The sequence below is a fragment of the Lepidochelys kempii genome, chromosome 19 (assembly GCF_965140285.1).
Source record: "Lepidochelys kempii isolate rLepKem1 chromosome 19, rLepKem1.hap1, whole genome shotgun sequence".
NCBI lineage: Eukaryota > Metazoa > Chordata > Testudines > Cheloniidae > Lepidochelys > Lepidochelys kempii.
Window position 1 is genome coordinate 3,163,848 of NC_136398.1, and position 13,918 is coordinate 3,177,765.

General features: G+C 53.3%; 1 protein-coding gene across 2 annotated transcripts in view; it reads left to right on the forward strand.

The window, feature by feature from the left end:
• The window catches only part of COL8A2 (collagen type VIII alpha 2 chain), a 150,535-nt gene that overhangs the window by 120,039 nt on the left and 16,578 nt on the right, over nt 1-13,918 (forward strand). For both annotated transcript variants that reach the window (XM_073318068.2, XM_073318069.2), the window contains one exon: nt 2,310-2,494. In XM_073318068.2, the coding sequence (XP_073174169.1) occupies nt 2,332-2,494 (163 nt within the window). In that variant the 5' untranslated portion in view covers nt 2,310-2,331. The remainder of the gene's footprint in view (nt 1-2,309; nt 2,495-13,918) is intronic.

A 13,918-nucleotide genomic window follows, 5' to 3' on the forward strand; every position in this document is an offset into this window, starting at 1 on the left:
TTTGCCTAGAGTTTGCAGCATCAGAAACTGCCCCGTCCTGGAGTTTTGTCCGTTTCTTTTCTCTGTTTTCTTTCTTTCAATTTTGTTTTATTTGGTTTTGTTTTTTCATGCCGCAGCTTTCTGCTGCCGTTTCAGTGGAAATGGTTCAGGAAATGCCGATCAAATCCAGCTGAGGAGCTGTTCTGCTCGTTTTTTCTTAGGAACAGAAAGGCCAAGCACTTAATTCTTATTAATAGCAACCACGGTTCAGTTATTACGAGGATCAAAAATACCCAGCTCTTTGGCGTTGTGTGTTATTTAAGCTTCTGAAAATAAATGTTCGTTCGTGCAAATCAGTCTGTTTGCAGCTCTCTGCTTGGAGCTGGCATGGAAAGTGTTGCTAAAGGAAAGATATATTCATAGAGGGTATTTATTTTATATAAACAGGCACTCAAGTTGGAGTCTGGTGTTCCAGAGCATCGTAACCCTCGGTGCTTTTACAATCCAACGTTCTCATAAGTACTTGACCAAACAAACTCCTGTTGTTTAAAAAGCACCACAGCGGAAAGCTACTAGTGCTGGCAGACCTTGGAATGGGAATTTGTTTCTGACATTTAATTTTTCAGGCCGCTGGCCGCCAAAAGCTACAGGCGTTTGTGAACCCACTGCCCAGTCTGAGAGCAACCAGAGCTCTGTGCCTCTAAGGTTTCAATCACAGAGTGAAGCCCGGACTTGGAATCTGAAATCTTTTCGAGAGCCAAATCCTGAGCACACACGTTTTTTGTTAGAGGAAATCCTGTTCAGCAGAGAGATGTGACAACAACTCTCAGCTCAGAGGGATTTTTTTTTAATTTTAAAAAAACCCTCCTTCATGGAAGTTCATAGCATGGGTATAATTTAACCTGGGATGAACATTCACTTGGGTAACTTTTGAAACTAAATATTAGGTACCTTATTAGTATTTATTAGTTACATTACCATAGCAGCCAGATGGCCCAGCCGAGCTCAAGGCCCCATTGTCCAAGGCGGTGAGCATTTTAGGGTTTATCTACAATGAGGAGTTATTCTGCAACCACAGTAACTATTACCGATTAACTCCATGTGTGGATGCTCTTGTTCCATTATGGAAGTGGGTTACACTAATTAAGAATAAGGCACTTTTATTCTGGAAGAAGACCATTCACCCATGGAGGTAACTAGGAATAGTTAGTCCATTTTAAATCCACCCTTTACTTTAATCCAGATTAATGTGCATGTGGTCACATTCCCTGAGCAAAAGTCACAAAGGGCTTAAAATTAGTATACCCATTTGACAGGCTGCAGAACGGAGGCCCAGAATAATTGAAGGATTTATTCAAGGTCACACAGGGGCTCTGTGGCAGACCTGGGAATTTAATCTAGATCATCTGAGACCCAGTCCAGTGTGCTCCCCACAAGAACAGCCTTCCTCTCTGTACTCGTTAGCTTTTCCAGTTAAATCTGTATTACGGCATTTTTAACAGGCATTTTCCAGAACATCCCAATCTAGTGCTAGATGTCAGTTTTTTTCAACTGTTTTGTAACTTAACCCACAGATGGTAATGGCTCCTTCACCATCAAATGTGTAGTCAGCTGTTGGTACTGTAGGATCTGACACAGTGCGTCTCTGCTCTGGGACCCTGGCTGCAAACTGGCCCAGGTCCCTTCGGCTGTAACGCTCTAAGAGCAGTTTGAGGACCCGTGTGTGAAACGACTTTGGCTCTCAGTCCGGCTCTCAGTTTGGCAGGAGGGAGATGCAGTGGAGGGGAGAGGGTGCTGTAATGTGCTGTCACGTGACAACCGTCATTTTAAGGACATGCTCAGCCTTAAGCTCTTCCCACGGATACGTAGATAAAGTTGCCTTAACTTGTGTCGGGAAGCTGAAGTGACGCCATGCAGGCGATCCGGGACACCTGGGACGCTGCCAATACCAAGATCACGGCCTCTGAGCCTTCACTGCCCTGCCCTTGTGCCCTTATCTGCACCAGTGCAAAGTGGGTGTACGTTGCTAGCAGAGCAGAACCCCCCCGTCCTGCACTGATGTAAGTCACTGCGCACAGCATAGGTCCAGCGCCGAGTTTGTACAGGTGAGCAGTGTCTTCGGGTCAGGCTCTTAGCGCACACCCATCCCCATGGACCCTGAGTGCGGGAAGGGTTTTTATCCTGGCAAACTGGGAACCTTCAGACCTACCTACTCCAAACGGAGTACTTGCCACAACAGCTTGAGCCCCTTTTGTTTGTGGTCTGTAAGGGACTTGGTGGCAAACCCATGGCTTCCTTGTCTCCCTAACCGGGCTCCCTTTTCTCCACAGAAAGACTCGCGGTGAAGCCAGGATGCTCGCCGAAGCTGTCTCATTGCTCCTGCTTGTGGCTGGCATCCGCTCGGTGTCCGGAGGAGGTGCTGGAGGCGGAGGATATGCTCAAGTGAAATACATGCAGCCCATGGTGAAAGGGCCCCTGGGACCCCCATTCCGGGAAGGCAAAGGGCAGTATCTCGGTAAGGGGCACTTTTATGCACAAGGTGCTCGGCCTTTTTCAAAGGGAGCCTGGGGTGGAGGGCTTGATTTGGGGATGTGACGAATGGCAGAAATGGTACCACTGTCCTGGCAGCCTGTAGGATCTGGAGACCTTTGCAGCTGCTCAAATGGGGTGAAAATTCACTCCTTGTGTAATGCTCCCAGTTATTGCTCATTTAAGGTTTGTTGTTGGTCTGTGAAGACCTGCAGATGGAAGTGCAATGTGTCAGTAATTCAGCATTTTAAAGCATCTGCTACACCATGGATGTGCCAGTGGGTCTCTCACCATGCCCCGCTCTGCATAAACACATGCAGGCCAAAGGATGGGGCCCAATTCAGCAAAGCATTTAAGCATGCACTTAAGTCCCAATTGACGTCAATGAGACTTAAGCATGTGCTTAAAGTTAAGCATGTGCTTAGATGCTTTGCTGACTTGGGTCATAAACGGCCCCGGTTCCGACGGCTGGACTAAGGCAGCCCATGTCTAGTTTCTCATGTGATTCACGCCTACCAGGAGCTGACAGAACATACCTGGAAACGGGTCTGACCCAGTCTGGGTGTCTCCCCGCGCAGAGGCATTTTTGTTGGCAGGCTCACAGCTAGTTTGACTCCCCAGCTGCCTTCTGACCTAAGTGGCCAGCCCGATACAGCATTAATGTCGCGCCCAAGAGCGTAGCCCTGTTCCCAGGAGGCGACGTGACAGCATCAGCCAGTGCTGATGACATCACTGCCACCATGACATCACTCAAAGTAGGACCGGCTTTATAGGGGGCAGTCTTCATGGAATGAATCAAAACCAGGGGAGGCCCTCCGGAAGGCAGAGTGGGCAGTACCTGCTGGGGGGCTGGGTGGTGGGGGCCAGGAAGGACTCACTAGCTTTGTGCATTTCAGTTCAGTCCATCTTGTGAGCAGGGATGGAGTCGGGCAGGAGCAGGGACCAGACCAGGCTCCTCAGGGGCGATGGTTTCTAACTTTGTTTTGTTACCAAAATAAGGCAAATGCCCCCCCTCAGACCACCAGCCTCCTCCCTGCTCTTTGGCATCTGTTCTGTCTGGTCCTTGGGCTCAGGAGCCATGGGAGAGCTTTGCCCTCTGCTAATCTCTGGGCCTGGGCTCAAAATCTAGCCAAGCCGCTGCGCTGTCAGAGCAGTTGCATTTGGAGATCACGGTTACGTGATTCTGCATGATGCAGAATTGTACTGACATGGCAGAATGGGGCCCAGCGGTAAGAACGGGCTGAGTGGCCTTTTTGGGGGGCAGGGGCATGCCATAACCAGGGAGACTTCATAGGAACATGGGGGACATGGGCATACCCACCGGCCTGGGGAGACCAAGGTGCCTGGCAAATAACATGGACTAAAGGGGTGCCGGGGGTGGATTAAGGTAACGTGGACCAAATCCATCTGCGGGGTCCCCTTTAATGTGGAGAACCCCTGCATAGGTTTCAGCCTCTTCATTCAGTATAAACCAGACCCCCATGCTGCCAGTCCAGTCCACCCTGCACAAACTGGCTCTTCGGCCACAGTCTAACCCACCCCCCACCCTGCCCATCCACAATGTTAAGCCCGGATCCCTAGGATCTTCTGTTAATCATCTTTTGAGTGGATGCTTTGCTCCCTACGTCATTACCCCTTACACAGCCATCACTTCCCCCTTAAGAGTATTATTTATTTATATGACGGTAGTGCCTGGGACCGACCGAAATCAGGGCCCCGCTGTGCAAGGTGTTGTACAAACACAGAGCAATAGACAGTCCCCGCCCCAAAGACCCTTCAGTCTTGCTCTACTCCCCGTCCCCACCGAGCTGGCAGAGCCACCGGAAATGCCAGCTCCATGACAGACCCTGATTCGCTCTTTGCCTGGAGGGAGCTGCTGCATGCATGGGCAGTAGCAGCGTTGCATGTGGGGCAGGGGCAGACAGTACGGGGGTGGCACTGGGGTGGCGGGGGGCACTGGGGTGGCGGGGGGGTGGCGGGGGGCAGTGGGGTGGCGGGGGGTGCGAAGCTCAGCTAGGAGAGAAGACTTTCATAGATGTTGTGGCCAGGAGGGACTTTGCTGCTCATCCAGTCTGAGCTCCTGTGTAACAGATCAGACCCCCTCCGCTGGGATTCCTGCCTCTGGCCCATCTCTTATGGTGGAGCCTGGGAGCTCCGTTAGAGAGACAGCCCGTCTTGACTTTTAGCCCTGGTCTACACTACGAGTTAAGTTGAATTTAGCAGCATTAGATTGGCTTAGCTCTGCACCCGTCCACACTACGAAGCCAAGTGACGCCTCTGCGGAGAGCTGCAGGTTCTTTGTGTGATGGGATCTACAGCACTCGGCCTCCGCTTTGTATTAAGTGCCGTGAAGCACTTTCCTGGGGCTCAGTCCACCGAAGACCACCCCAGCTCGTTCTGGGCTCCCTTGCCCTTTCCCTTTCTGTCTCTGTTTCCACATCTGCCCTTCTGCCCCCGTACCCAGCGGGCATCCGCCAGCAGCGAGTTCTGTGGCTCGTGGCCAGGTGTTCCACTGGCTGCTGGAGCCTGGGGAATCTCCCCCAGGAGCAGGGCTGCATGGGACCCATTTTTCACCATGATTTTCACCTGTGGGTATTTACTCTTGCCGGCAGCTTCCCGCAAATCCCACTTTTGGCTTGTCCCCCATTCAGTGATGGTGTCAGAACAGAGCGTTGCCACAGGCACATAGAAGCTGCCAGAATGGACCAGGCTCCTTGGTCTATCTAGCCCACTATCCCATCTCCAAGCATGGTCAGCACCTGCTACTGCAGAGGAAAGTGCAAGAAACTGAAACCCCGCAGCTATGGGTTAACTTGCCCCCAAGAGACGTTTCCTCCTGGCCTCCATTGATTAGAATTTGGCTCATGCCCAAAGAAGGCGAGTTTAGCTCCTTTTCCCAGCTTTTTCCTGGCTTTTGGGCCATTTACACAGAGCTCGTAGTCCCTGCAGTGCTAACCGCATCCCCCAGTATGGAGTAGGTCCCCCAGACTTGTCATCCCCCCCACCCCATGCCCTATTCCACCTTTCCATCCTCCCCCTCTTTTCGCATGTGGTTGTTTACGTGAAGATGTTCCTGTTCTCGAAGCCTCTCAGTGCCCACAAACCAAGTCCAAATCTCTAGCAGATGCTGCAGCCTGGAGGGGGATTTGTGATGGATACAGAACATCTTCACACGCAGGTCACACTCGCCTCTCGCTTCTCTCACCTGCTCTGCCCATGTGCGGTGCCCCTGCGGCTGGGGAGTTGCATATAGCTGAACTGGGGAAGGATTCCCCACTTACCTGTTTCTTTGTGTGTGTCCCCCACCCGACCTTTACAAAGGCCTTTCTGAATTGCCTCTCTCCGCAGCCTGTGGGTGCCTGTAGCTGTCTGCAGCCCCTTTCCCAGCTGCGCTGTCTCTTTCCAGTGCAGGTCTTGAGAAGGAAGAAGCCAGGAGACACGCCAAGATCAACACAGACGCCCAGATGGCCTTTGGCGGGGCCGGGGCAGCTGGTGTCCCAGCATGAGTTATGCAGTACCACTGCCCAGCGCATTAACCCTCTCCTTCCCGTATTCCTGTGGGAATCAATTCATATACGTGGAAGCGACATGGGTAAACAGTAAATGGCTTGACTGGGCGGGGGGGGGGGGGGGCAGCGGCTTTCTCAGTGACAAGGGCTGCTGGAATTGTGGGAATGTTCTTGAGAAAACTACCCGTGTCAGTAGGAATGGGGAGAGGGAACCATACCACAGCGGCAGGGCGGGCCAGGGGGTAGGACCGAGACTCAGGAGACATGAGTTCCAGTCCCAGTTCTGCCACTGTCCTGCTGGGTGGCCTGGAACAAGTTACTTTGCCTCATGTTTCCTCCTCTCTGGTGTATTTGCTGCAAGCTGTTCAGGCCAGGGACTCTCACGTGCTGAATGTATGTCCAGCGCCTAGCATGGTGGGGCCCCGGCCTCAGGTGAGGCATTATTGGGCTACAAAGAATATTAATACGTATTGTCTGCTAGTCTCCCACTAGTCCCCAAGCCTGCAGCTTGTTGCTGAATGGAAGTGCCATGTGGATGGTGCTGAGCTCGACAGCTCCCAGCTGCTGCTCTTTCCTTCTCCTTTGGATCCTTCCCGACACTGTACTCATCAGGGGCTTTGGAGATGGAATCTGACACCTGCCTGGGCCAGTGTGGCCAGGAAGCAGCCCAGCCGCACCCTGGCCAGGCTCTGATCTCGGGAGCTGGTTCAGACCCAGAGTAAGCCTGAGACAATCTGGATTCATACCAGAGAAACATATCAGAATCCTTTCCCCAACCCCACCCCAAGCTCTCCATCCCCGGGACGCGCTTTCATGCTCAGCTGTTCAAGCTAAACATCCCTGGCCAGGTTTCTGATCCTTCGCCTATTTCGGTTTCCCCAGCTGCGTTTCCCACCAGCCGGGAGGGAAGAAGCCGGCGGGTGCTAGCCCTCCGAGGTCCAGCTAACCGAAACACGGCAAGCGGGAAAAAGCGTTCTCCTCCCCCCAAGAGCAGGAGGCCAGAAGCCCCACACTTTAAATCCGTCTCTGCGAAGTGACATGTGCCAATCAGTGGGGCGGGGATGCGGGCGGAGCTGAGCTCATTGCAGTGTGATCGGCCGTTTGGAAAACCACCCGCCAACCCGCCGCTTTTTCATACCTGTCTGCCTTGCTCCAAGCATTCCCCTTCCTCTGGCTCACCTCCATTTCTAGCCACCCTCCCGTCTGCTCAATCCCAAACACAGGTGCATGGGATTCTTAAACCAGAAGCACTAGGGGACAGAAACCTGACTGTCAGTGTGTTTGGGGTGTGCTAATTAAATGTCCTTAGAGGAATGGCTTTGCCCGGATTTTTGTCTCTATAAACAGTGATTGTTTTTAGTAAAAGGCAGTTTTTCTACACTCCGTGTTGGATACCAAACGAGGACCAATGCGTTACTTGGCTCGCTGCGCCACTGATGTAATAAACTTTGCTACAAAACTGTCCTCTACCACTTGAGCCAAAGAGTAATTCCATTAGCTGGCAGCAGTATTAGGGCTGTTGTCCTCTTGTGGACCAGCCATCAGGAGGGACATGCCACGCTTTGCCAGTGTGTTTCCCTTACACTGCGCATCAAGTCTCAAGGGAGAAATCCCTAGTTTTCACTACCTCTGCCATTGCTCAGAGGGGCCTAAGCTGTAATGTGTCAGCAGGGGGGAACATGGTGCGTGAACATTCACAAGCTTAATTACATCCAGCTGCCTGTCATCGTAAAATGGTAATAATGATACTGTCTCCATTGTAAAGTGCTGTGACATTTACTGATGAAAAGTGCTTAGTACGTAGCATTATTATTCCTGATTAGGACCTCCAGATTTGGCCCATTGTGAGATCATTCAATGAAAGGTACTAGCGAAGTGGAAATTAATTATTATTGATTATTATTTTACCAGCCCAGTTGCTGCAGTAGGTTAAAATTACAGCCCTTGACAAATGCAGCTGCTTGTTACAAACACCAAACCAGTGAGAGAAAGTTCAGATGATTTAGTGGCCGTGAGATGGGTGACTAAGAATTGCTTCTACCACCCTGAGCTCACCGCTGATGAAATGCCGCAGCAGCACCAATCCCAGGGGAGAGCAGGGACTTTCAGGCTGCGCTGTCAGTTAACAGCGGACATTCTCCAGCAGCTGGAGAGGAAGGGGCAAGGAAGCCTCGCTGAGCTCACACAATGACCTCCCTGAGCCAAGAGAGACAGCACCATTGATGCTGTGTAACCCGACTGGCAGAGAGCACAGCGATCCGGAGAATGCCCAACAGGCCGGTGCTCTCTGGGCCGGGTCTCCTTGGAATTAGGTTGTGGGAACGCGGCCTATGAACATTCTCCAGCTTAGTTTCCTCAGTCTGTCTGTCATGTTAGGTACTTCTCTGGGCGCCCTCTCCACAGCATCTGAGCACCTCGGCAGCTTTCCTGGGTTTATCCTTGCCGCCCACAGCCCCTGGGAGGCAGGGCAGGGCTGTGACCACCATGGTACAGATGGGGAGCTGAGGCACAAAGAGACTAAGTGGCTTGCCCAAGGCCAGAGAGTCAGTCTGTGGCAGAGCTGGGCATTGGCCTCACCACTCCCCAGACCCAGGCTAACCATCCTCTCTCTAAAGGGTGGAAGTTCCCGGTAAATCCCTCACCTGGGCACACCAGCCGCTAGAGGAGATCACAGGTGACTAACCAGAGCACTTGGGTGGCAGGAATCCTTGGACCAGATCCTCAAGTGGTGTAAATTGTCTCCATTTACTTCAGTGCTGATTTACACCACCTGAGGATCTACCCCGGTTTATATTACCGCATTGTGGCAACCCCACGCCCTTCCTCCTGGGGACGGGAGAGGCAGAGCAGTGACAGCTCCCCCGCCTGCTCTGCTTGGTTTGATTCCTGCTCGTTAATTAGTATTGTGGTAGCCACTGTTCCCTCTAAGCTGTGCGTGTGTGCGTGCGCACACAGATCTGAAACCCCCTGCGCACAACAATTTGCACAGAAGAATTTTTTTGCGCAACCAGCCTGTCAAAAATTAGAGGGAACATTGGTGGTAGCAGCTGCAGGCTGCTGGGAACTGTATAGACACGTAACAGAGACGGTCCCCACCCCAAGAGCCTTCAGTCTAAATCTCAAACAAGAGACCACAGCCAGAAGCAGCAAACAGATGGGGGAGCACAAGGAAAGAATGAGTCTCTGCTGGTCCCTGCACCCCAGCCATGTTCACTGACCCTCGCATGGAGCAGAAGCAGTGACTAAGAAGGGGCTGTTTACACAGAGTCATTTTTCTAACCTGATCTGGATTTGGAGCAGCTGCTCTTCATGGCGAGTTGTTGGGTTTGTCATGATAGTTGCCTTGACCTGGGGCTGGATTGGCTTCTCTAGGGTACCCTGGCCGGAGCAGACTCCTCCACTGACCAGTGCACACTGGGGGACTGCCTCTGTTCTCATTTGCAGCCATATAAATCCGGAATGATTTCACTGACGTCGGTGAAGTGACTCCAGATTTGACGCCCGTGTAACTGGGAGCGGAGTCCTGACCCGTGTGCTGGAAATAAACATGCAGTGGAGTGTGCCCAGGAAACTGAAGCGTGCCGCAGGCTTTGGCGGGGACAGACTGCTGGACACTGTTGAAGTGGTTATGATCGGATGGGCAGCCCTAAGTACAAATCATGATTCAAGCCATCCTTGGTGCAGGGCCCTTGCCAGGAGCTCTTTATCTGAGCAGTGTCGGCAGAGGATCACAGAAGTACCTGAGCTCATAAATATGGCCGCAGACAACACAGTGCAGCGGCCCAGTGCTGAAACATTAGCTACCTGATGAAAGCTGGATTGCAGGCTCATTCCAGCTGGGGAAAACCTCTGGAGCCTGCTCCACTCAGTTAGCTCAGGGCTGGACCCTCCAGCCTGGCGGGAGTGTTGGCTCCAGGAGGAATAACTTCTAGGGGGGGAAAGGGGGGGAAAGGTTGCAGGCGGCTGCAGAAGGCCAGCTTGCTAGTGCCTGATTTACGAGGAATCTGAATGGCTAACAAGACCTTAGATCAGCACATACAGCAGGAGAAAAAACCCAGCAAAAGCTGGAGTTGAAGTGAGTGAAGATCTCCGCCCCGCCAGCTGCTGGGAGTCTGTTCTCTGAATCCCAGCCAGAGACAGAAACTCCACATGCAGCTTCACCAAAAAGGAACGTTTTAGCTGCTGATGGGACTGGAGTCAAATATCTCTTTGCTCGTTTTTTTTCCTACGTACTCTAGCCACCTACGAGACAGAATTGTCATTGGTAATAGTACCTACAGTGCTAGGTAGGTAGACCAAGGGTGGGTGGGGAAACTGAGGCACATAGAGTAAATGACTTGCCCAAGGTCACAGATCAAGCCAATGGCAGAGTAGGGAATAGAACCTACATCTCCTGCATCCCAGGCCAAGGCGCTATCCACTGGATGACACTGCTGCTCTGAGGGATCAGGTGACAGACAGTCCTCTGAGATCACCTAACTGGCCATCCTAGCATGAGCTTCGTAAGAGAGAGAGAGCTGCTTAGGGCAAGCAAGAACTGCAGTGAAGGCCAATCTGAGCCACTCAGGAGAGGCCAGAGGCAGCCTCAGTCCTAGTGGCTGTTGAGAGAACGTGTGACTCTGTCAAGGAGCGCGGTATATGGCTGCAGGGTCACTGTAATGAAGGCAGATGCCCCGGTAATGGGCACATGCCCCTACATCTGTCTGTCTTACCCAACAGCGTAAGTAACACACACAGGATTTGCTATGCTTTGGTAATTCCTGTGTTATATTACACCCCCAAAGGGGAAAAATACTCTTCTGGCTCCTGGCAGAGAGTTATTTATAGACCCCACTGCCCCAAATCCAGCCAATAGTCCACTTATTTAATAAAACCAAGATGACAATCTAGCGGTCAGAGCTTGGCACTGGGAGTCAGGATGCCTGGGTCCATGGGTACATGGGACTTGTGAGAACAAGACAAGGGGGCAGTGTGCGAGGTACCAGAAAACGAGGCTGCAAGAGACTCCGCAGACCTGCGAGCTCTTCAGGCAGGGACTGTCTGTTCTGTTTGAAGTACCTCCAAGCCCCGAAGCAGGACGGCAGTAGGAGTGAAAGACAGGACCTGGCTGCCTTCCTCATTAGTCTGGTGGTGGCAGCGAAAGCTGCATCTGGGTTTGTCAGACTGGGCGCGCCTGCCCTGGCCTCTGCCTCGCCTTCCCTGATGTCACCGGGGTCTGAGGAGGCCATTTTGCTCTGCTTGGCATTGCAGACTGCACGTCCCTGTTATCCACAGAGTGGCAGCAGCCTTGAGGTGAGGATGGAGGGGGGGGGTGGCTAGCCCCAGAGGACCCAGCCAAGCCAGGGAGCAGGAGATCTCATGACCTCTGTCTCCCCGGTACACGCACCCTTACTGCCCTGGCAGTTATCCACTCCGCTGCTGCCCGTAGCTTTAGGAAACTCTCACGGCAGCTGCTTTCAAAGTGGCCCAAGCTTTGTGTGGCTATTTCCACCCAGGAGGGGGCAGGAAACGGGCACAAAGAAGCATCACTTCTTTCAGCCAGGCCACATTCGAGAATATTTATTAAAAACTCAGGGGGTTGCTTTGATAAATCCCCAACACCGGAGAGGGGAGTTGGCTGCGGGGGGGGGGTGGGGAAGGGGGGGATGTGTTGGACAGCTGGGGGAAGAGATCGCACAGCTGAGAGCGGTCAGGAATTTGCATAGTTGGGAGGGGGTAGGGGAAAGTTGACTACCCCCTCACACAACACAAGAACCAGGGGTCACCCAATGAAATTAACAAGCAGCAGGTTTAAAACAAACAAAAAGAAGTATTTCTTCACACAACGCACAGTCAAACTGTGGAACTAATTGCCGGGGGGGGTGTTGTGAAGGCCAAAAGTATAACTGGCTTTAAAAAAAAATGAGATAAATTCACAGAGGATAGGCCCATCAATGGCTATTAGCCAAGGTGGTCAGGGATGCAACCGCATGCTCTGGGTGTCCCTAAATCTCTGACTGACAGATGCTGGGACTGGACGGCAGAGGATGGATCACTCGGTAATTGCCTGTTCTTTCCCCTGAAGCACCTGGCACTGGCCACTGGCCAAGACAGGACACTGGGCTAGCTGGACCATTGGTCTGACCCAGTATGGCTGTTCTCATGAAAGGGGAGGAGTTTGCATAGCTGGGCGGGGTCAGAGTTGGAGTTTGCACAGCCCTGGACCAAGGACGTCCCTCTTTTTATGACACCAGTGTACAAAGGGGAGGCGCTTCCATCCTCTTCTTGCCGGGCAGGGACCTTTCCCACTGGGCTCTGATGGCGACTCTGCTTGTGGAGGGAGCTGGTGGAAGGAGCCAGAAGAGGCTGGCTAGTCCCCATCGTCTCCTCTTGCCTCACCTTTTATCCCCGGTGGGTGCTGGTAGGATTTGAGGCTTCTGCATGGCAGCTGCTTTCCTGCTGGAAACGGCCTGTCAGAGTGGCAGCATAAATCACATGCCACTGCAGCCTCCTGGTTCAAAGGCTGCCGAGGCAGCCAGGCGTGTGCCAAACCCACACACTGAACTGGCAGCTTGCCCCCTGGGTCTGCGGCGCCTGCCCGCGCTTGGCTTGAGGCTTTGGGACATGGCAAAATGCATCCTGTGGTTTTACCTGGTCATGCCTGGGGGGTGCTGCCCCCGCTTTGCTTTGAAGGAAGAGGTGTATCAGTGTGTGGGTTACGGGCGCACCTGGAGGCCTCGGTTCAGCTGCGTGGCCACACGGCAGGAGACAGGCCCTGCACTGGAGTGCTTAGAGACACAGTCGAGAAGGGAACCAGAGGGGAGGTGACTTACCACAAGTGGGGCCGGAAGCCAGGGTGCCTGAGCCTCTGCCGGCAGGTACAAACAGCGGGACCCAGACCAGGGCTCAAAAGGGAGGCTGCTCCCCCCGCCCGCCCAGCTCCGGCACCCCGGTGTAGTGCAGCGGGAGACGGCACCTGCTCTAGGAGCCACACGTGCTGGCTGGCCATGGCGGCGCACGCGGCTGCTGAGGGAAGTCGGTGCGATGGGCACTTCAAGCCTCCAACCAGTGGCTCAGAGAGGGTTGATTCTTGACCCTACCTATGGGTGCCACCTGCCTGCCAGGGGACCGCCTGCCAGGGGACCACCATTTCCTCGGCTTAGATTGTAAGCTCTCCAAGGCAGGCACTGTCTCTGACCACGTGTCCGTAAGGCACCTAGCCCAATGGGGCCCTGAGCCTGGGTAGAGCGAGGCGGCTCTACCAGACTAATCAGTCATTGTCAGCTGGGAGGTGGCTACGCGCTCTCTTTGAACACAGTGTTGGTCATGCCGATAGACCAGGCCCTCTGGCTCCTCCGTAGCGCTGAGGCCGAGAGAATGGCGGAGGTTTTGGTTCTCTCGCAGCTCCAAACAAAAGGGGGACAATGGGTTTGGGTCAAATGAAGCGTTCTGTTTCATTTCCAGCATTTTACAAATCGAAAGCAAAATGACTTTTTTCCCGGTTTCATGAGTCACTTTCCCCTCTGGGGGCACCCAAAGGGCATGGCAGGGAACCGTGCCACGCAGAGCTCCAACTCTGGCACTCGTCATTAGCGAGAGCCGGCTGGTTCCGGCACTGTGCTGCTGGCCCCCTCGGACTGTCGCGTCTGCCTGGTTTGGCTGGCGGCGATGTCCCAGCTGGGTGTGTCGCATTGGCACCCCTTCTCCCAAGCTTCACTGTCCCCTCTCCCTGCAGTTGCACTGCTGCCTGGGAGGCTATGTTGGGAGGAAGGATGGTTTGGGATAAAGAAGGAGTCAGGATTCCTATCGCTGGCTGTGCCATGGGCAAGTCACTGTCCCATTCAGCGCCTCAGTTTCCCCCACCTGTAGAAAGGCAATGCTGTGGCAGGGGCTGGAATGCCCCCCAATTAAAGCTCTTGAGG